Genomic DNA, 22,319 nt, shown 5'->3' on the forward strand with positions numbered 1-22,319 from the left:
GGCAGGTGTCTCAGATAATTTTTTAAAGCTTTTTATAGTATATTACATTTTTCTTTAACAGGAGAACCTCCATCGCCGGGGAAATTGGCAACACTAAAAGATGTTCTCAATCGATACAAGTTACAAGTACAAAAGTTATCTACATTGCAAGAAGAAGTTGTTAAAAGGTATTTATTGAAATTTTTTACATATGTCTCCATGTTAAATTATTCTTCATTAACATACGCCTTCTTTTTTAAGATTTACCAGTCTTTTTCTTTCGTTTACGACCTAATATTTTATCATCTAAATAACCTAAGTCTTAATTTTATTCGTAGAGAAGTTATATCTTCAGTATAATTTTTAGTAATGTATATTTAGAATTGTTTGCAACAATACAAATTCCATCTCTTCTTAAAAATAACCAATTAGGTAATATTGAGTTATTGAATAAAAAGTAATTAGCCGTGTATTACTAAACTGCCACCATTTATGGTACACACACATTTAAAAGCTACTAAAGCGACAGTACATATTCTTATCCAAACATTTCCAGGGATAAAAAACTAGAACAACATCGTAAACAGGAATCCGAGCTGCGTTCAAAGATAGAAGAGTACAAAGGTGTCGAGATGCAGCTTAATTCGAAGCTGGCCGTGCTGCACAACAAGCTGGAGCTGGTGGCGGACTGCGGCGAGCGCCAGCTGCTGCACGACTACAAGCAGCACAACCAACAGCTTACTGACGACCTGGAACAAGCTAGAGCTCAACTGAAAGCTGTAAGTTTATATTGATATCTGTACTCAAAGTACTTCTATTGTTAAGAAGAAAATTACTACCGCGCTGTAGAATTGGCGCAACACTAGATTATCGGCATAAATGTCACATCCCTAACTGACAGCTGTCACTGTCATTAGAAGGATGGATATTCGCGCGCATTCCTGACGAGATCTCGAGTGCAGTGTTATAATTAATATCGCTAGTATCAATGAAATAAATTGTTTAAAACTATAGACAATTAGGATGAATTTGTTTTATAATGCAAAAGTAGGGTTTGTTCATTAATTTCAGAACTGTTGAATGGATCTTGGTGTAAAAGCAATATAAGAGCGTAGTATATAGGAGGGCTCACGATTTAATTAGATTTTTTTTCCGTGCGGACGGAATAGTAGGCAACAGCTAGTTAAGTTATGTGTGATGAGTATTTTTTTGTTTAACTCAGACTTAGTACAAATCAAAATTAAACATTATTAATAAGATATTTAATAATGAAAATGGATGGGCATTTGTTACTATGTATCTACAAAGCGACTTAACGGATCTCTCTGAAATTTATCGCACAATGTATATTATTAGTACACGCAGGGTATTATTCGCGTTTCGGACAAAAGCTAATCTATACTTATCTTAGATCTATACTCTATACTTATTATAAGAAAGCGTAAACACACACTTCTTTGTTGCCTAAGATGTCAGCAACTATAGCATATTTTTGAATAATTATTTTTTTAATTAAAAGCCCTACACTTACGTCACGCTTTAGGTTATACATTTTCACGCCATTAAACTTAGGGGAAAAATATTTTGGATAAAAACCCTAATGTGGGAAAGAGACCATAAGTTGCTGCCAACATCAAGGAAGCAAGATTGCCAAGGTTTATCATGTCATGTCGTTTTGACATTTGCTATTGATAATTTGACAAATGTAAACAATAAAATAAAATTTTATGCGGATGAAGCGCAGGAACAGCTAGTGAATAATAAATCTAAAAGATTTCTCGTCTTTTCAGTTGGATTTAAAATACACGGAAATAGAAATGGAGTACGAGAAATTGAAGACCGAGAAGGGAAGCCGCGCCTCCATCGCGCAGGAAGCCAACGCGGAGCTGCGCCGCGAGCTGGAGCGCTGCAGCGCGCAGCTCAAACAAACACTTAGCGACAACGCACAGCTCAAGAATCTATATTTACAAGTATTATTATATTACATACTAGTATTATAAATGCGAAAGTTTAGATGGATGGATGTTTATTAGCGTGTAGCCTAAACTGCTGAACAGATCTCGATAAAATTTGGCATAGATGTAGAGTATAGCCTGAAGGAACACATAGGCTACACTTTTGTTTTTTTTATTCCACGCAGTCGGAGTCGCTGGCGAAAGCTAGTACTATACAATAATCTAATTAATATGATAAATGCGAAAATTTGCATGGATGGTTGTTTGTAGTCTAACGGATAAATGGATCTGTATGAAATGTTACATATTTAGAAGATAGTCTGGAAGAACACATAAGTTACCTTTTGGTTTTTTATTGCACGTAAAGGGAGTCGCGAGCACAAGCTAGTAATGTAATAAAACCGTAAATACACATTTCTTTGTAATGTAAAAGTTTAGATGGACGAATGTTTGTTAGAGTTTGTAGTCTAAACGGATGAACGAACTGAGAGGATGTAGTCTGGAAGAACACGTAGGTTACTCGGTTTTGATTTTTTCTTAATTCCACGGGGACAGTGTCGCGGGCAAAAGCTAGTTACTATTACTAAGAAGAAGGACTACTTTTTTGTATAGAATAGGACCTGAAAATAAAACTGCCCTAAAAAAAAAATTATTACTCGTTTACTATTGTTCAAAACAACACTAGAACATAATTTATCTTTAGGTGTGTAGCACACGAGATGCGGTCTCTAGAGAATTGAAGGACAATCAAATGAAAATACAAAAAGAGAGGGAGATGTACAAAACACAAGAGAGGGAATACATAGAGAGGATAGAGAGGCAGAAGATGGAGTTGGAGAAGGCGGCAAATGATCTGACGAACGCGAGAGAAGAATTAGACAGAGCTAATAAGAGAATATCGGAACTACAAAAAGAGTTTACTGATAAACAGAAAGAGTTTACTGAAAAATTAAATAAATATCTAGAAGGTGAGTGATTCAGTAAAAGTTTATTCTTAAAGAAGAAATTCCGTTCTTTTTACATATGATATTTTTTCATAAAAGCCATTTAAATATATTTGAGTAATTTTTTTTAGATGAAAAGAGTGCAATGAGGAAAGAAATCCCGTGCCTTCAATGCGAGAAACTTCTGAAGCAAATCAAATATTTGGAGGAACAACTCAACAAATGCACACTCAAATTGTGTAAGTTTTTATTATAACACTATTATACATAACTATAACTTTATATTTATTAAAGTTTTAAATCCACAGTTATACTGAATTCAATTTTTACATCTATTATATTCATATACCTTTTTCACTAACCCCACTTTTATTCCTAAAAAAGCTGTAAATAATATCCACTGGCGCGATCGCACTGGCGATTGACATACTAAGTCGATCTCGAATAGTTACTGGAAATAGGGTTTTATGCTAAAAACATAAAACCTCTTTTTCACTGCACAACAGCTCAGTCGCTCAGTGCAAAAGAACTTTAATACTAAATGTGTTTGTCTAGTGAAAAATAATTTTAATATTTAGTACTGTTTCTAATTTCTTAGTAAAAAAGGTCTTTAACAATAAATGTGTGGCTATTATTCAGTAAAAAAGAGCCTTAAATAACTTATGGTTAGTGAAAACTGAACTTTACATTGCAAACTGTATCCAGCAACGCAGGAAAGCAGCGAGACGCTGATGAAGGAGCTGAAGGGCAAGGCGGAGTTCTTCCAGCAGTACATAGTAGAGCGCTACCAGCGCCTCGTGGACCAGCGCTGCGTCGCCACCAACACTGACCACAATGAACATACTGACCATACTGACCACACCAACCACACAGACCACACCACACATCAGTCACATGATGATGATATCGCAGCCAAGGTAATCAGTACCCTAATCATCTATACTGATATTATAAAAAATAAATTTGTATTTTTTGACGTATTTCCATAACTCATTTTTTTGATTTCACGCGGACAATGTCTCCAGCAACACGTAGTATACATGCGAAATCGGTCATTTATTTTCAGTTAGAATTTAATAATGTCACCGTAAAAGTTAATCTAAATCTAACTGTATTTGTGTTTTTAAACCAATCTATGTGTGATATAAGGTGCATGAATCCTATTTCTAGTAATTAGTATACTCTCGTTTGATTGAAAATATAAAACAATTATTTCCAGACATCAGTTATGATGAGGGAAAAAGCCATAAGAGAACAACTTGCGGAGAAATTTACATTAGAAATGAAGACAATGGAAATGAACTGCACAAGACGCATTCAAGAATTAGAAGCAGAACAGACAACAACAATCAATAAACTAAAAGAAATGTTAGAAAGAAAAGCGCACGAAGTTGAAACATTAAAAGAATTCATTCTATCAGAACGTGCGAAAGTGACAGAGATATTGGAAGCGAAAGAGAAGGAGATATCAGTACTGATAAAAGAACACAATGAATTAATAAACGAATGTCAGAAAGCAAAAGATAGTAGTATCGAATGGAGATTGAAGGCGGAAAGATATAAAGAAAGATTAACGAAACTGGGGTCCTTAGAAGACATGTTAAAGAAGGAGAGAGAAGATTGGAAGAAGAAGACGAACGTATGTGCGTCAGAGTGGCAGGCGCTTAAAGTGAAAGTGACGGAATTGCAGGAGCAATTAGCACAACAAGAACAGACTTATGCTAAATTACAAACTGAATATCAAAGTATACAAGACAAGTATAAGAATGCTAAGAAAACTGTGTACACTTACAAGGTACTTTTTATACAAGTAATGCCTCGCGGTTTAACCTTTTACAACTTGTAAACTTTTCTTTTAATAAGTTTGTTGAGTGGAAGAAATAGACTAAATAATTTGCTAATTTTTAACTAAGCTAATAACATTTTTTTCTGAGATTGTTCATGCATTTTTTTAATTACGTTCGATAATAATCTGGAACAAGCAAACAAATATTATCTTTCTTTAGGTCAAGACTTCGCTTTGGTGGAGGTACAGGCCTTACACTCTTTAATAATCGACATCATTTTCAGGATTATATGTCTAAAAAAGACGCTCACATTAACAGTGAGATAAACAGAATACAAGATGAATATAGGAAGATATTTGTGAAGCTGCAGAATCAAATCAACTATCACATCAACTGCAGAATACAAGAGGATAGGAACAGAGGGAAACGCACACCGGCACAACAATATCCAGAATATGATGTAAGTATTCATAATCTACTAAAATAGATGATCTACAGATCAGTTCTATTTGTACTTATAGAGATATGACTGCAAGTCACAGGGTTTTATCTAAAGACATTTAAAAAATATATAGACTAGACATAGTAATATTTTCAACAGTAACTTCTTTTGAAGGTACTATGTTAGTTGTCAATTTTAGTACACCACCTCATGTCCTTGTGTTAAAACATTTTACAAAATTATAATAAGTCTTTAGTTACAGGATAAATTAAACAATGTCACAAAATAAAAACATAAACACTTATATAAGATTTAGTGACACCTATTGGCAATTCAAATACAATTACTTATAAGGATCAATTAATAGTGTGTGAGGATCATGTGAAAAATGTCTCAAGTGAAATGTCAACTATGCTTCCTCTATATGGTTTTTGAATCTCTTTGGTTTTATCAAGGGGGGGGGAGCAGGGGGAAGGTCAGCCTACATGTACTGTGGATATGTGTGATTATTTTATTCCAGTTTTAATACATTTCTATATATTTTTTAATGTCTAATAAAACCATTTAAGTTTAATTATTAATTTTATTATTTCAGTGTACAGAAATGATAAATAAATTGAACGAAGACTTTTCTCGTCTCGCTCAAGATAACTTCAAAGAGGGTCAAAGTAAGTGACACAGACAGACTGTTACCTCTTTATTTCATGGATGTCATCCATTTTGTGTAAAAAAAGAAATGTTTTTTTTTAAATCCTCTCTAATTAAATGGGACCAAGAATTAGGAAGAATTGTACTTAAAATTATTGTAAGACTGTCTGCCCCATTCTAACAGGATCTATTTAAGTATTATACACTAAGTGTACCCTTAATGGTAAATTAATGACTGTGAGTGGGATTGTATGATAATGTCGTTAAAAATTGTGTTCCATAATAATGACAATATAACTTGACTTTTTACATTGTTTTGTATAGCCTGGTGCTAACGTTTAGGGTTTTGAAAAGGTTAGGGTCTATTTCCATTAAACGTATAATTTCATTTTAATTTTTAATACAAATTAAATAATAATATTTGCATTAAGTCCTAAGTCCGTAGCTAAGTTAACTACGCGAAAGGCCCAAAAAAAATTTCTTATGTTCATCTGTTTTTTTATAAATAACGAGTGCGTAAAATATTGAGATCGAAAATGTTTCTTCATTTGATGTATATTAATTAATTTGAAAGAGAGGTGTGTCAGAACCGCGCTAAATGGAGGTCCGTGGTCTGCCTACCCCTAGGGTTACGGGCGTGAGTTATGTTGTTGATATAAATAAACTCAAGTTATAGGTTTTTATTTAATATTTCATTACAGAATGTCTTTGTTAGGTGTTTAAGTATTTTTTGTAATTTGATCATTCTGAGAAATTTTTCGTAAAAAAAAAAACTGTAAAATTATTTGTTATATTTTTATGTACTTATATAATATCAGTGATAGTATAGTATGTTGATAATTAATTCCTTTTTATAATATTCCTGTGATAGTGAAGTACACATTGTATTGTAATGACCAGTATTAGAGTGCGAAATATACATTCCTTACTATTCCACGCACGATTCCCTTATATTGAATAGAAGTTAAATGTTCTAAACATGGTTTTCTCGAATTTGTTATTGCTCAATTGTTAATTTGCAAATTGTTAAATCTAGTATATATTATGTATCAATTTTGGTAATATCTCTTAGTAGTATTTTGTATCTTATTTCGTAATTAGGATAGTGTAATAAAATAAAGATATATTTTAATGATTTTTTTATTTCTTCACATAATACTTAGAAGGTACAAACGGCATTTTAGCTACCACGCAGGGTACATCTTTACCGCGTATGTTGACTAATAATTCAGTATTAGATTTCTTGAATTGTTCGGCAACATACCCCATAGCAACATTACCCCCTAGTGACGGACTAGGACATCCACTAGTCACTTTCCCAATGTCTTTCCCTTCCTTATTTTTGAGAACCGCATCTTTTCTTGCTGGTGCACCTTTTTCTATCCTTATACCTACACGTCTTTTATCCACTCCTTCTTTTATTTGTCTCATAATAACACTAGCTCCAGGGAAATTGGCCTCACCTCGACGTCTTTTAGCTACAAGCCAGGTCAGATTCGCTTCCACTGGTGTGATTGTCTCGTCAATATCATTCCCATATAAGCATAAACCGGCTTCAAGTCGTAGGGAATCTCGAGCACCCAAGCCTGCTAGTTTTACATCGCGGTTTTGTAATAAAGCTTCCGTTACTGTGGTCGCTTTGTCTGCTGGTATGGATATTTCCACTCCATCTTCACCAGTATACCCGCAGCGAGTCACGCGACATTTGATTCCAGCAACGTCTCCGATAGTAGACGTCATAAATAATAAATCAGCAAGTGGTATGTTTGTTAATGATTGTAATGCTGCCACTGCTTTAGGACCTTGTAGCGCAATAAGAGCTCTTTGACTAACATCTAAGAAATCCACTAACAAATCTTTACCAGACTTTTTAAATGCTTCCGAAGTCTCTTGCATGTGTTGTTTATCGACTTCCATTCGTCCAGCATTTGATACAATGTATAGTTGATCTTCTTTTACTTTAGTGACGATCAAATCGTCGATGATTCCTCCATTGTTATTCAGGAATACAGTCAAAGAACTACTTCCATTGACCATACCTTTTAAATCTACAGGACAAATCGACTCGAACCAAGAAACGCAATCTTTGCCGTAAACATTCGTTTGTAACATATGTGATACATCGAAAATAGATGCACTGCTTCTGGTAAATAAGTGTGAGGTTGAAACACTCATATCCGAGTATTGCACCGGTAGCAGAAAACCAGCAAAATCAACCACTTTCCCTCCATATTTTTCGTGCAGATCGTATAAAGGAGTTTTCTTTGGTTTCACAGAGTTATCACTATATGCACGATTGTTTAATATACTAATACACCATTTCAAATTCGATTGCTTTGTAAAAAGCACGCGCGTTAAATTTTGAGAGCACATCTTAGTAATTACGTTGACACATTTGTAGCAAAGAACAGTTGGATCACATCAACACTTTATCAAACTTTCGTAAGTAGAGGTCTAAGTTCAGGCAATTGAGTAAATAAATTAGTGATAAGGAAATTAGTTCATTGCCTTTGCATTCATTGCAACTAACTTTTTATTATTAAAGTTACAACCTCTTAGAAAGAAATTTAATTTGAAATATCTGAAAACATTAGATTGAATTTTTACAAATAAACTTTTGCTTTTACAACCTGATTCTGTTTAAATAAAATCACTATCTTAGTTGTTTCATGAGTAAAGTACTGACTACTTGGTCAATCACAGTTTACTGTACACAAAACTACAGACTTGTTTGCTTATACTCAAAAGGTCAACTCTTAGGAAATCCAAGTGTTTCTGTATTAACCTCAACTCTAATGTTAAACAATGATTCACTTGCTGTGGCACTTCACTTGGAATAAAAGGAAACAAAGCAAATACAAAAAATTAATTACTTTATTTAACAATCTATTTTCTACTTACTATCAACAACCATTGAAAGTTTTAACATACTCTTCATGATTTAAAAGCTCACTTTTTGTTGAATCAGATATTGCAATACTGGACAACATAATTGCAATAAAACCACTAGAATCTGGCTGTTCCCTTAATAGTTCAGGTTTCTTAGCTAATTCTTTATTGACTTCTATAAGTGTACCCTTCATGCAGCATGGTATATCAAATGTTGTGCCGTCATCATATTCTACTTTACAAATAACAGAATTTGGAGTTAACATTTGTCCACCCTTCTTTCCTTTGCCTTTTACAGTGTTTGTTAATCTATCAATATTGCCAACATTAAAATTAATTTTGTATTGATCACTTTTCTTGAAAAAGAAATGACTCGGTGCAAGACTCAATAGTGTTATTCTGTTTGAGTGGAACATAAGCATTATATCATTGTTTGCAATTCCGTTAGCATTTAATACATATCTTTTGCTAAAGTAACGGTCGGTAAAGGATTTGAAATGGGATAAATCTTTTAGATTAATCGACTGAAGTATGTCATATTCCATTTTTTTCTTTTTAACTATTGCTTAGCCTGTTGTTGAGCTAATATCCGATTTCTAATTTCGGCATGTCTTCTTATAGATTCTTCGTGGTTTGCCTTTTGACGTCTTATACGTTCCCCTTTCAAACACTTTCTCATATCCCTATCAAAGTCGTTGCAATAACCCAGAAATTTTCGGAAGGAATGCTGAAAAAACAATGTAAGGTTAGTTTATAAAATATCAATACTTAAGAAAGAGAAGACCTAAATGATAACAAAGGTGCTTTATTCTGAGAATGTTATTTAGTAAAATGTAAAATAACATTTTATAACTGTACTAACCTCAACATGACAATCTTGTAATTTTTTTATTAGGATATTGCACTCATGAGTATGCAAGTGAGGTGATAAATCAGTATGCATTCCGATTTTAAATATTATGTAACTAATTAATTATGTTAAATATAATATCTCAACCAATGTTAGCAAATTAAAATCTTATCATATTTACGAGAAAAAGTGTCAGACTTACATTTATTATTGACTTCTTTCCAATATAGATTATAAAAAATATTTGTGTTTGTGCTTTTTATTTATTATCTTCACAATACTGATTGAACACTAACTGGCGCCAGTGAGTCCATACAAACCATGCCTGACCTGCGCTACTGTTCACTGTTCAACGGTATTGGTTAAGTGTGAACTAGGCATAACATCAAAAAGCGCGTTTATGTCGGAACGAAAAAAAAGCTGTCATTTCCAAGAAATCGCCTTTCCATTTATACAGATCAGTGCTTCACGTGTTGTACAGCGAGAGCAAAGGAGAAATTTTAAAAGTTATACCTTTAAGCTGCAAAATACAATGTATGTATGTAAATGCATTTGTAGAAATTGTACAAATTAAAACTGTAGTTACTATGTCAAGTATAATTCAAAAACTATTTTTCTCATGTCTTATAGTCCTGTTTGTATGGGTCTAGACAAATCAAACTAAGAGATGTTTTAAGGTTTTTGCGCTATATTTATGCATTGTTGTGTGTTTATGTTTAAAAATAAATGAATAAAAGTCCATCGTCAATCATCAATGCTAATGTTGAATCTAGCGAATCTAGTTAAAATTTTAGGGATTTAATTTCACTGTTAAATTTAATTTTGATGTTAGTTACAAAATAACAACCACTACCCTTTTTATTTATTTTATTTAACTTATTAATCATAAAATATCCATATTGCGCCTCCACAAGATGAACCATGGCAGAGACCGCATTAATACATATGGTACTTAGACCTAAATTCAAGGAACTCGCCCCAATAAATAAATAAATTAACAACGTTTTCACTAACAAACTTTAACATAATGACTAGATATAAATCATAGAATTTTGATAATCGTGTTAAAAAGGAAACTGGAAATTGGCTTGCATCTTCTATCTTGAATATTACACTCATGAAAAATATTTAAAACATTCGACACGACATCATTCACGTAAAAAAAGAAACAGGAACAAGCAAGTATTTAAGCAAAGTAATGTAACAACGAACGAATACGAAATGCGATTTTTAAAAGGAAACTTTTTTAACAAATGTGATTTGACGCCAAATTAGATAAAGAAATGCATAATGTGCCCAAAAATAATTATCTAATACCAATTTGCTAAAATAAAAAAGCAGGCGTTACAAGGTGAGGGGTTAATTTGTCTCAACTTTTGGGCATGCCCTGGGGGGTAGCGGTCTCCACCATCTTCTTGTATTTGCCGACGAGCTCGGGCAGGTCGTAGGCGATGGCGACATCGAGCCGCGTGATGGGACAGCCGCGGAAATACGTGCACGTCGCGGACAGCTGTTGGAACTCATAGAGGGGATTGAGTCTGAAGAAGTCCCTGTAGGTTTCGGGATCGGGAAGATCGTACCTGAAAATACAGTATTAGTAATAAATAATTTCAACGAAAAAAAACATTGTATTGGACGGAAAGACTGAAATGTTTCAACTTAAAATATTTAAACTACTTTTAAACAATTTTTTTTTATTTCATGCTTGAAACAGTTTTCATAAAATGTCTTACCTAGAAATGTTTGTCAATGTGCTCAGGCCCTCGTAAATGTGGTAGTTCTGAGGGTTTTCTATGATGGCGTCAGCAATCAGTTTCCTGTTGCCGAAAATGGTCTTGTGGTTGTAATAGGTCGTCAGATAACAGTCGACCATTTTAGCGTGGTTTCTTACTCGGACCTGCGGTTTTATACAATTTTAATTAAATTCTTTCAAAATTATTTGTCTTTTTCAAAATACAGATTAGTAAAACGAACAAATAAACGAATTAACAGCCTTATCATTACATATTCCCTAACTTACAATAATAGACCTATGGTATCACTGCAGACTTTTCCTGACCATTATTATTCTCAGGCTATTCTAGGTATAGACAAACAACTTTCATCATTTATTACATGTCTTTTACTCACCGCGAATCTTCTTGCGCTGGCGATCTTATTCTCGATACGTCTGTCAACAGCCTGACGCAGATCTCTCAATAACTCCCGTTCCTGAGCCTGAAGTAACCTTGCTGGCGCACTCGCGTCGAACGGCATTGACCACAAGGACACAGTGTACATGACGGGAGGCTGGGCAGAACTCATCAACGGCGATATGTTCCAGATCAGAGCGCTCTGAACTCGCATCAGTTCCTCAGGTTTAACTGTATCAGCTTTGTTAAGGACGATACGTGTCTGGAACAGCAAAAAATATTTTATCATTACACTTTTTGTGTGATATGGAAAATTATTTTTTGAATACGTATTGGCGACTTTTTTACAGAAGGCAACACTGACACATACAACTTTTTAAATTGGTCTTTTTTTAATTCAATTAGAATATGAAATATTTGGATTTAAAAAAAAATAGGTTTTACCTGAGATTCTCTACCCTTAAGTTGATCGAGTATAGCTTCAGTTTCAGGTCCGACGTCGAGCTTGGAAGGATCGTAGACGAGGAAGATGATGTCTGCGCGGTCGATGAACCACTGGCAGGCGTCGTTGAACGGAAACACACGGGACACTTGCTTCCTGACTTCCAAAATGCCGGGAATTTCAACAATATTAACCTGAAACAAGTAAAACGTAAGTTTATTGTATTAAATAAATTATTTATTGTCCAATTTATCACCCCAATTTATTCCAACGCACTGGCATATGCGAGATTTATTACTTTAAGCAATTGATTACCTTTTCTAATAGTTTACTTGGGTATTTGAGACCTCTAAGGCGCTCCTCTAATCCTTGGCCGAACTTTTGCAATCCGGAAAATGTCCAATCCGCTGCCAGTTGAGTACCGTCAAGTACTTCAGGATCTTTACCGTGCATCAGAATGTTAAAGTAGGCTGGTGAGGGTTCAGCGCCTAAATTCCACATAAAAATTTATTAAGTGTTACCATGTTTTGTAAATTAAATCAATTTAAAAACAAACAATTACCAGTTCTCAAAGACCACTCAGTGAACTCTAAACCGGTTAAATAGTTTAAAATACTCGACTTTCCTCCGCTCCATGGTCCCATGAATAATACTAAAGGCTTAGAAAATATTTCTGGATCACCAAAGTGTCTGTTACTTAAGTCCCTGTATTTGTAAACCCCTTCTAAAGGCTTTATGGAATTCTCGTAAACTCTCTTCAAATCCCTGAGAATGATATCTGCAGATTTTTCAATGATTAGCTCCGCCTCGCTGGCCTCTTCGTCTAATCTCAATATCTGAATGATATGGTCACGGGATCTTAGATTCTCCGGAATTTCTTCTGTCTAGAATAACATGAATGAAAGAATATTATATGTATGTATATTTAAATGTTTAATAAACAAACCAGTTAATTTTTAATGTGTCTTTCTTATATAAAGCTACACAAACTGTACAGTAATAAAAAGCACACTAGTAACTTTTTAGATCTCTTAAAAAGCGTATTTAAATATTTTCCCATACAAATATTTGTTCATAACATACCTTTAATAATTCTTCCTCTGGCAATTCTTCTCCTGAATCGGTGTTTTCTTTGTCTTCATCAGAGGCTTCTCCGTCAGCTTCTGCTGACTTATCTTCTTCGGCCTCTCCTGACTTATCTTCTTCGACCTCTCCTGACTTGCCTTCCTCATTCTCTCCTGACTTGTCACTTTCCGCTTCGTCAGATTTTGCAGATTCATTTTCAGTAGCTTCATCAACCTCGGCTGATTTCTCTTCACCGTCGTCACTACTATCAGTAGATTCTTTGCCAGTTTCTTCAGACTTCTCATCATCTGCCTCTTCCGCAGGAGTTTCTTCGGAATCTGCTGTTGAGTCAGATTCTACTTTATCTTCTACTTCAGTTTCAGCCTCAGTTTCGTCGTCCTTTTCTTCCTTTGATTCTTCATCATCCTTTACCTCTTCAGAACCACTGTCTTCCTTGTTTTCCACGTCTTTTTCATCAGATTCAGCCTTTTCTTGAGATCCGTCGTCTTCCTCGTCTTTCCTATCTTCTTCATTGCTATCGTCCGTTTCAGCATCTGCACCTTCTTCCTTCGAATCATCAGCTTCTTCAGTTTTATCCTCTGCTGTATCTCCTTCTTTACTTGTTTCTTCACTTTCCTTACCTACTTCTTCTTCTTCTTGACTTTCGGCTTCAGTTACTTCCGATGAATCATCTTTTTTGTCTTCTTCACTTTTATCATCATCAGTTTCAACCTCGTTTACCTGTTCTGCGCTTTCGCCACTTTCTGTAATTAAATAAAGGTTAAAAATTATTCTTATTTTAATCTGACCTCTTAAATCAAATTAACCACTTGCTTAATTACCTTTTTCGGCATTTTGTTCATCAGCAGATGCTTGTTCTTGACTGTCTCCATCGTCTTCCTTGCTATCAGCGTGTTCTTCCGCACTGACGTTGTCATCAGCTTCTGCTGTCGTATCTTCCTTCGAATCATTGTCTTCTGGACCTGCTTCATCTTCTTCAGAAGCTTGAGACACGTACGGTTCATCTGCGACTTCGACGACGGGAACATCCTCTACACTGCTTTCATCTTCTTTGCTTTCTTCTCCAGTTTGGTTTTCAGGCTCTTCTGCGGAATTTATTTCCTTAGTGTCATCATCTATACTAACTTCACTGGAGTCGTTTTTGCTTGATGAATCTGCAATAATGACAATTATGCTAGAACAATCGATAACCGATTATAAGGAGTGACTGAGCCTTATTATTGAAAAAATATAATACTAGTCGTGTCTACATTTCATAGATCTATGTGTATAAACATTCATTTACAAAATTTTTAAGAAATTTTAAAAACATTTTCATTCTCAAAAATGTTTTTATGTCTTCTATTTCATGTAAAATAGTTCATAAAATAGTTGATAGGATACAATTTGATCACGATAATCACTAATATGTTACGCAAGATATCGAACTGGTTAATCTCAAGCCATATGATTACGTTCTAAAAGTAAAACTTGTCATGGGCTAATATACGACATAATAATTACGCAACGAAATAATTATTGTGACTCGTTTGTTTTATTTGTGGCCTAGCATCATCTATTCCTGATTTTTAATTACTGACGTAATCTTCTGTTGACGCTTGTACAGTGTGAAAATAGTTTTATTCACATCGTGACTTACAATTCAAGGTTTCTTAGAGGAAATCAGTCAACGGAAACTTTCATGAATGCGCATTGCCCTTTCCCGCATCCCTTTGCGTCTCGCTACACGTATAATTGTGTTCTGAAGGTCTATTACGAATATTTGCATGACAGTTGCGAGAATGTATTCTTAGCGTCATCGACAAATATTGAATATATTTTCTTGACAAACTTTACGCCCGGTAGGACGCTGTACAAATCTGATGCAAATTTTGTCTACATTAGGAAAATATTCTCACTAATATAAGGCCGCCAAGGTTAACTTGAATCACAGGCTTCGTTATTTAGTCGATTAAGAATATTCTTTATATTTATGAAATTCTTGTTATGCTATACATTGAATTTCTACATTAAAATGCCCTACTATGTTGCGCTACGAGAATTTTATTACAGACGTTATTCAAAGATAGTTTATTACAATATTTTAAAGAGGTCAACCAACGTATCTTCTATTGTGCTAAATTAATACATAGTAACGGTTACACCTTTGTTAAATATAGCCCAATCTATATCACAGCAGTGTACAAAAGCTTAGTGTCTCAGCTGGAAAAAATAGACAAACGCTTGCCAAGGGGATTGCTCAGTAACCAAAATGGCGCGAGAAATCTCAGGCCAAAGATTAGACTACACCAGAAGAGATTTGATTCATAATATTCATATAACTTTTGAATTTAAGATTTTTAACTAAATAAATAGATTTTTAAAAGTCGCGGGGTACAGCTAATATAACATATTTTATATATGATATACAGTACCTGTTTCTGTGTCTCCAGATTCCAGCTCTTTTAGTGCTTTTTCGATATATGGACGGCATTGTGACTCTAAAGGTATGTCGTCATCGTCAGCTGTGAACGGAAAAAAATATTTGAAATTATTGAGACATGTTTTTACTTAAATGTAAAATAAAATTAGACCAGTTTTGAACTGAACTGGTAGGCTCCGAGCCCCTCAGTGGGGACGTATAGTGAGCTGCTGATCATGAATATTGTGTAAACATAATAAAATACTATAAAATACAGATGAAACATAGATAAGCTTCTGGAAATAGATACAAGAAACATAATTTCAATTTTATTAATAAACGGAACTCATAAAATGTGCACGGTACATCCCTATCGAATTCAAATTTGATGAATCACACCTCATCTCCTATCTTATTCACAAAACCTTATAAAATCAAGGTTTATCAGCAAAATAAACTTATTATGCTAACAAATAATATAAGATAGATCTCAGAAGTAGTCATATTACACAACATTAAATTTACTACTCTCAAAAACCCATACATAGATAATTCCTGAATACGAAGTAAATAACAGTTGAACTTCTTCATAATTTTAATAATATTTCCTCTAAAGTATTTGTGTTATAAAAATATAAAACAAGATAAATCCGGATAACTGGAGCTTCTTATTTTCCTCCTGGGTGAAATAAAAATTAAATAAATAATTAACTCGGTGCGCTAGTGTAACGCTTATAAACTGACTAGGTCACGAAAACAAAGTAGTGACGTCATCTCAGACCTTGCTACGTTATTTGCGTTTAAAATAGCTCCAGAAGAAAGTGATTTAGCGCTATAATAAAATAGTTACAGAGTATAACAGAAATCAATTAAAAACAAACGCATACCTGTATAGTGTACTAATCCTAAATCGAATAAAGATCGTATATCACCAGATTATACACAAAATGTTTTATCGAGAAGAGATTAAGTTCCTTGTCAGAAACACAATAAGTGCAAGAAAAACAGAGTTAAAGTCCGTAACAACAATATCTGTGTAATTTTATGAAAATCTAAGTCCTTATCTTCCCACCCTCTTGTAATAATGAATTTGAAAAAACGGGGTATGTACAGAAGAATATATCCTTTCTTCCACATCCTCCTCTATCGATTGAAGATCATTAGGAGGGAACCTCTCTACATGCCCGTCGTCAGAAAGAGAGCAAAGAAGGGGTAGGTGCTCCCCCTTTAATGAATAAAACAAATGTAATTTAGTTATTCATGCTTATGAAGTACTTTGAAATATTAAGATACAATACTCATAGATAACACAAGTAATTTGCCAGTTTTCCCTTTCTAGAAAAGCAGTTTCTTAGGAATAGAAATATACTTTTTATTACCTTCTCCCCTCCCTTTCAATCTAGTCTCCGTACGAATATATCTAATTCCTATAGATAATTACACAATACACTTGTTATTTTATTTCTTTAAAACATCTGTTCACGATTTCTAATTATTGTCAAAACACATAATGATTTTCCGTAGAACTTCATTGCACCCATACAAGACTCAAAAACGACTTGTAAGTTCTTTATTAAACAAAATGGTCACATGTTGATAAGCCTTCTCTATGTAATTAAAAAATGATTTTAGCTAGTAGCTCTCTTTGATCATCAGCCTGCGCCCCCTTTAATCATCGACCTGTCCCCCTGCACCATCGGCTGGCGACGCTGATGGTGTCATTACAGTAGAAACCCAGTCATATTTGAAAACTTTGACTGTTATTTTTTTTAGATGAATAGGAAGCACGAAGGCCACGGATAATATTTAGACAAATGTGTCCAAATCAAATCAATCAGAATGACTCACATGGAATTCAGTTTAAAATGTTTGTTTTCATTGCTAAATTTAAATATTTAAAACGTGAATCTAATGATATGAGTCATTGAGACCGATTTAATTTACTTTTAACTTTTTAAATTAGATTTATAACCATTCATCGTATCGATCAGACGCCTAAATTAAATAAAAAGAGGAACGTCTAATGTGCGGAATATTGCGGCAACTGCTTTGTTTTAATTCTTTTATGCTACTTTGTGTGATAAAGCGAAGGAAGCAAGCATTAGCTATGGCATTATTTTATAAGGGTTATTTTGAAATAACATTATTTGTTCGGCATTTGTTCATGGATTGGAACGTAGGATAAGTATATACAAAGGGTTTAAATCTTTTCGGCGGCTCAACTCAAGTTGCGCGTTGAGCATCGACTTTCTCACCTTTAATACAACCATTTAAACTTAAACTGTGAGACTTAAAATAACTTAAAGTGTTAGAAATAATATATGGATTATGTACCAATGTGTTTATCGATTTTCGAATTTGTGTTATGTTCTCATCTGATTTACAAATGGAACCATGAAATGCAATTTCTTCCAATAAACAAGTTTGATTAAATGATGGGCAGTGGAGTAATAGTAGACGATTACGATATTCTACCATTGACAACCACGTGTCTTGTCATTTCCATGACGTTTTCATTGGCCAAGGTCAATAGAGGATGGGAGGTAGACATAAAAATTAAATCCAGTTCAGTCTACCTTTCATGAATTGTTATTTTGTGAGTATTTTACTTACTTACTATTATTAATTGAATTGTGGATTCAAGTAAGTCATGTAATTTATTTTGTTTTTCTGAATTTAAGATAATGTAAAAAGCTGAAGTCGTTAAGGAGAGTATTCACATATTTTCATCCGGTATTTATAATAACGACCTTGGTGTGCCATTAAACACCTCAGATTTACTGCCATCATAAAATCATTATGTCGTTAACACCTAATGTATGTCTCAAATGTTTTTAGTGTAGTGTCAAATAAACATATTTTTTACCAAATTTTGCAAGATATCGTTATATTTTAGTGAATACCACATTTACAATTACTTACAATAATGTTTTCAAAATAATGACTATGTACAATTACGCGTAACTTAACTTATTACATGATAATATGTAAGGTATTTATAAAACTGTTATGATATGACCTATTTTCGATTCTCATTTTTATAATGTCGTCATGATCCTATCGTTTTTCACAAGATGGCGACGCATAACGACAAATCCCTGTATTTCTATTTGCGTAGCTTTGCACAACGAGAAGAGCGCGACTGCGATTTCTTTGCGCCGAACTCGAATCGACGTTTTGACCTTCGCACGGTTTAGAGGTGCGCTTTTAAATGTAGGCAATGCAGTTTATTTTGTTAATATAAATTCACACTTGAGGTTATCTCCAAAAATAGAGCACGGACGAGCTTTTTACATAATTTCAGCGCAAGTTCGTCCGAAAATAGTCTTCGTTTGTGTGATGCAGAGCGCGGGGACAGCGGGCGCGCGGGGTGGCGGGGTAACGGACTCACCTCTGGCGAGGAGCGCGAGCGCCGATACGGCCAACAGCGCGCACAACATAAACCGCCATAGCTTCAACCTTTCGGTCCACATCGTGTCAAAGTTGGGCCCGGTCGAGCGGGCGACCAGTCATTTGCACGCACACTCGCGCACCTCAACCCTCCACCTGAGGACCACAGCAACGGGTACACGCAACGCGCCAGCGATGCGACGCGACTGGCATTCGATGGAATGCAACTCGCGTCGCTCTCCTCAAACCAGGGTTAACGAGAGCGCTACGAGAAATTATTGAAATCGAGTTGTAGTCGAAAAATGCAAGTTAACTGTATCGCTCTATAATTAACCGCGGTTTGAATGGTGCGGCGGCTCGGGGGCAGTTCACGACACTGCATGGATCGGACGTACTCTATTTCCGGAGACAGCACAGCATCGCTGGTCGGCGGGTACTGGCGACTCTCCCGCGCCCGCGGCCGCCGCGCGTTGCCAACACACGGGACGGGGCGGGGCGCGAGGGAGGCGGCTGCGCCCGCGCCTCGCTCTCCCGAACCAGAAATGACAAGTTGACGTGATGCAGGATATACCTTTTCCTATAAAAGTTGTAGTAATTTTCAATGGTCCACTACATACTTAGTCGGTTCTATGAAGATCAAGCTAGAAGCATTTATAAAGCGACAAAAGGAATCCCAAAGCTACGGCCAACGCCAGCGAGGACTACCGCTTTCTATCGCATTTACAACTGAAAATAATTTAAAATATTTTCTTCCCAATTTCTAACTTCATAAAAATACCAGCTAACAAATAAAATTAATTTATAACTATTCCATTGACAGAATTGTTTCGCTGCCGTTACAAATCGATGTTTACGAAGATTGGGATAAGTGGCTCAGGGGTTAAGACTCGGACTTGTAATCTACACGTCCGGGTTCGATTTCCGCCATGAACCAATGAGTTTTTATATTTTTGAACATTGGATGCAAATCACGACGTAACTACAAAGAAACTCGAAGATATGTATGAAGTCAACCAGCACTTGGCCAGAGTGGTTGACAACAGCCTATCTCAAAGTTTGGTAGAAGATATATATGATACATCGACAAGCACAATGTACACGATTGTCCCTTCGCCTTTCGAACATTTACAAACAAGTGTAGTGATTAATAATGGCAGTACAACATCGCTTGGCAATAGTCAGGCATGCGCGATGCCACACGCTCCTACATTTCAAACTGCCATTCCTAAAATTACAACACGTATCTTTATTTGAAACTAGATATTCCCGTGCGGATTCATCCGCATGAAATTATCAACATTTTATTTTTTTCTTTACATTGCGTAAAACTTTCAATTGCACATGTTAAAATTCAAATAACAATGAGGGGCTTTGCTATTGGTCGAGAATTTAAGTAACCATGGCAACCTCGGTCTATGCTGCTATTGGCCGATAGTTTTTGTACCATTATCACAGCGCGTTTTTTTTTTAATTTCCAGTAAATTTGGATTGAACTCTCTAAGAGAGGGGAAATAATCCTCTTCATCCCTTTCCTCTTATGTTATGGTTACCTATTTGCCTATATAGCTAAAAGATATCTTATTTTTTCAATTTTTAAATGAGAGGGTTAATTCTCTATTTAAGGGATCATTCACATTAATTCCTATATCTAGTTATAAAAATATGTTTATTTCAAAAGTTTATTAATAATTGAAAAAGTATTTATATAAAAACTTATTTATTAGGAGACTTAAAAATATTTAATTTTACAATAACAGTTATTTTGAAGTGATTTGAAGAACTCATAAGCTTTGGAGTAAATATTGATAAATTTATTTGCTTTCAGAAATTCTTACTATTGCAAAACTTTTTTTATTTTAAGAGATGGCACAATACTCAAATTTATTTATTATATCACCAGAAAAGAGGAAATTTATAACAAAAATAAAGTTTAAAAATCCACATTTTATTATAATGTTGGTTTAAATCAAAAGAGCCTGTCCATCTCCTACAAAAAGAAAAATATTTACCATAAACACATTCTCCAAAACTCATTTATTTCTTTTATAGATTTTTTTCACTTGTAGTATTTTTATACTTATTTGTATTTATCCTTAATGGTCTATGATGATGAGTTCATCTATACTCCAATCTTCATAAGAATGATCAGGTAAATATCTTCTAATGATGATAGGTATCTTTCTTTGCTTCAATTCTTTCATAGCTATTTGTAAGGGATCTGTTTCACCTTCCAGTTCCACCATTACTGGAGCACACATCGCTATCTGTAGAGCCCGAGTACCTGAAATTATTAACATTACCATAGGTTAGTGACTAAATACTTGTATAATAAGGGCTATTGCAGTGTTCCACTTGGAGAAAAAATTCTTTACTTTGCCTTTTCTTACAAATAACTAATGAATATATTAATAATGTTAATGGAGTAAACAAGAAGCTCTCGCTAGACAGTTGGATTAAGGGCCCAAATCAAAAGGCGGTTATTTTAGAAACCACACACATAGTGAGGAGGTTCCTGTCTCTGCAGCCCTGACCACTGCTTGCTTGAGTCATTGGATTCTGCAGCCGGTGGTGCTCTATTTTTTTTATAATATATCTTATTTTATTTTTATATCAAATCTTGTAAAATGTTTTATATAGAGAATAAGAAATAAAGATATATGGCTTAATGGAGTAAATAAACATAAAGACCGTGCCAATATTTTTTTTCTGAGATACTATTATAGAATATGTATGTATTAGTATTCATGTATTATAACCTAAAATACAGATGACTAACTTGCATTGGAAATTTTAATATACTGAATGCATTAATATTAATCACACTACACTAAAATTCAAATATTGTGTTACTAAGAAAAATTCTCGATATTATCGTAAACAGTAACCAAATTAACACAGTGTGGTATTCAATGTTTATAATAAATACTGTACCTAAAACTCTAGCTCTCTCATATTTCGTCATATATCTTGTAGTAATTCTTTTGGACTTTTCTACTCCGCCACCAGCCTGGCCTGGAGCAACGCACTGGGTGTTAAAACCGTCTTCTTCTTGTTCTTCGGTCTCTTCTATGTTATCATCCTCTTCTGCGATATCATCGTAATCCGCTCCCGCATCCTCAGCTTCATATTCTTCGTCAGCCATTATTAAAGAGAGACGATAGAATTTGGTTAAATTGTCTTATAAAGCAGAAGAACGATTTCTACTTGCAATAAGATAGAACAACAAAACAAATCACAAATTCACAATGTGACAAAATTCAAAATGACAGATTCCACAGATTGACAGATTGTGACATGACAATGTGTTTGCAGTTCAGAAAATAATTAAATTAAAAGTCTTTAATTGTTATTACAATGTTACAAATTACACTTTT

General features: G+C 34.5%; 6 protein-coding genes across 6 annotated transcripts in view; 1 reads left to right on the forward strand and 5 right to left on the reverse strand.

The window, feature by feature from the left end:
* The window catches only part of LOC106104202 (paramyosin-like), an 11,555-nt gene extending 5,074 nt beyond the window's left edge, over nucleotides 1-6,481 (forward strand). Inside the window, exons 11-19 of the mRNA XM_013284167.1 lie at nucleotides 62-167; nucleotides 536-758; nucleotides 1,770-1,949; nucleotides 2,638-2,902; nucleotides 3,010-3,117; nucleotides 3,584-3,795; nucleotides 4,098-4,673; nucleotides 4,949-5,125; nucleotides 5,703-6,481. Coding sequence (XP_013139621.1) covers nucleotides 62-167; nucleotides 536-758; nucleotides 1,770-1,949; nucleotides 2,638-2,902; nucleotides 3,010-3,117; nucleotides 3,584-3,795; nucleotides 4,098-4,673; nucleotides 4,949-5,125; nucleotides 5,703-5,783 — 1,928 coding nt within the window. The 3' untranslated portion in view covers nucleotides 5,784-6,481. The remainder of the gene's footprint in view (nucleotides 1-61; nucleotides 168-535; nucleotides 759-1,769; nucleotides 1,950-2,637; nucleotides 2,903-3,009; nucleotides 3,118-3,583; nucleotides 3,796-4,097; nucleotides 4,674-4,948; nucleotides 5,126-5,702) is intronic.
* Nucleotides 6,482-6,879: 398 nt separating this feature from the next.
* LOC106104203 (aminomethyltransferase, mitochondrial) lies at nucleotides 6,880-8,346 on the reverse strand. The gene has a single exon (XM_013284168.1). The coding sequence runs from the start codon at nucleotides 8,126-8,128 to the stop codon at nucleotides 6,896-6,898; it is 1,233 nt and encodes a 410-aa protein (XP_013139622.1). The 5' UTR covers nucleotides 8,129-8,346; the 3' UTR covers nucleotides 6,880-6,895.
* A 265-nt stretch (nucleotides 8,347-8,611) lies between these two features.
* On the reverse strand, nucleotides 8,612-9,201 carry LOC106104207 (FAM206 family protein CG9288). Its single transcript, XM_013284172.1, has one exon. The coding sequence runs from the start codon at nucleotides 9,187-9,189 to the stop codon at nucleotides 8,659-8,661; it is 531 nt and encodes a 176-aa protein (XP_013139626.1). The 5' UTR covers nucleotides 9,190-9,201; the 3' UTR covers nucleotides 8,612-8,658.
* LOC106104208 (COX assembly mitochondrial protein 2 homolog) lies at nucleotides 9,183-9,687 on the reverse strand. Its single transcript, XM_013284173.1, has 2 exons — nucleotides 9,507-9,687; nucleotides 9,183-9,371 (listed from the first exon to the last, which is right to left on the reverse strand). The coding sequence occupies exons 1-2, from the start codon at nucleotides 9,585-9,587 to the stop codon at nucleotides 9,204-9,206; spliced, it is 249 nt and encodes an 82-aa protein (XP_013139627.1). The 5' UTR covers nucleotides 9,588-9,687; the 3' UTR covers nucleotides 9,183-9,203.
* A 657-nt stretch (nucleotides 9,688-10,344) lies between these two features.
* LOC106104291 (sarcalumenin) lies at nucleotides 10,345-19,446 on the reverse strand. The gene is made up of 11 exons (XM_013284300.1): nucleotides 19,341-19,446; nucleotides 18,947-19,101; nucleotides 15,569-15,658; nucleotides 13,976-14,308; nucleotides 13,152-13,897; nucleotides 12,631-12,952; nucleotides 12,384-12,556; nucleotides 12,071-12,262; nucleotides 11,625-11,888; nucleotides 11,228-11,391; nucleotides 10,345-11,074 (listed from the first exon to the last, which is right to left on the reverse strand). The coding sequence occupies exons 2-11, from the start codon at nucleotides 19,026-19,028 to the stop codon at nucleotides 10,864-10,866; spliced, it is 2,577 nt and encodes an 858-aa protein (XP_013139754.1). The 5' UTR covers nucleotides 19,029-19,101; nucleotides 19,341-19,446; the 3' UTR covers nucleotides 10,345-10,863.
* A 1,199-nt stretch (nucleotides 19,447-20,645) lies between these two features.
* LOC106104292 (DNA-directed RNA polymerases I, II, and III subunit RPABC2) lies at nucleotides 20,646-22,213 on the reverse strand. Its single transcript, XM_013284301.1, has 2 exons — nucleotides 21,877-22,213; nucleotides 20,646-21,226 (listed from the first exon to the last, which is right to left on the reverse strand). Exons 1-2 carry the CDS (start codon nucleotides 22,085-22,087, stop codon nucleotides 21,039-21,041), a joined length of 399 nt encoding a protein of 132 aa, XP_013139755.1. The 5' UTR covers nucleotides 22,088-22,213; the 3' UTR covers nucleotides 20,646-21,038.
* Between the last annotated feature and the right edge of the window lie 106 nt (nucleotides 22,214-22,319).

The sequence above is a fragment of the Papilio polytes genome, unplaced genomic scaffold (genome assembly GCF_000836215.1).
Source record: "Papilio polytes unplaced genomic scaffold, Ppol_1.0 DF823691.1, whole genome shotgun sequence".
Classification (NCBI taxonomy): Eukaryota; Metazoa; Arthropoda; class Insecta; order Lepidoptera; family Papilionidae; genus Papilio; species Papilio polytes.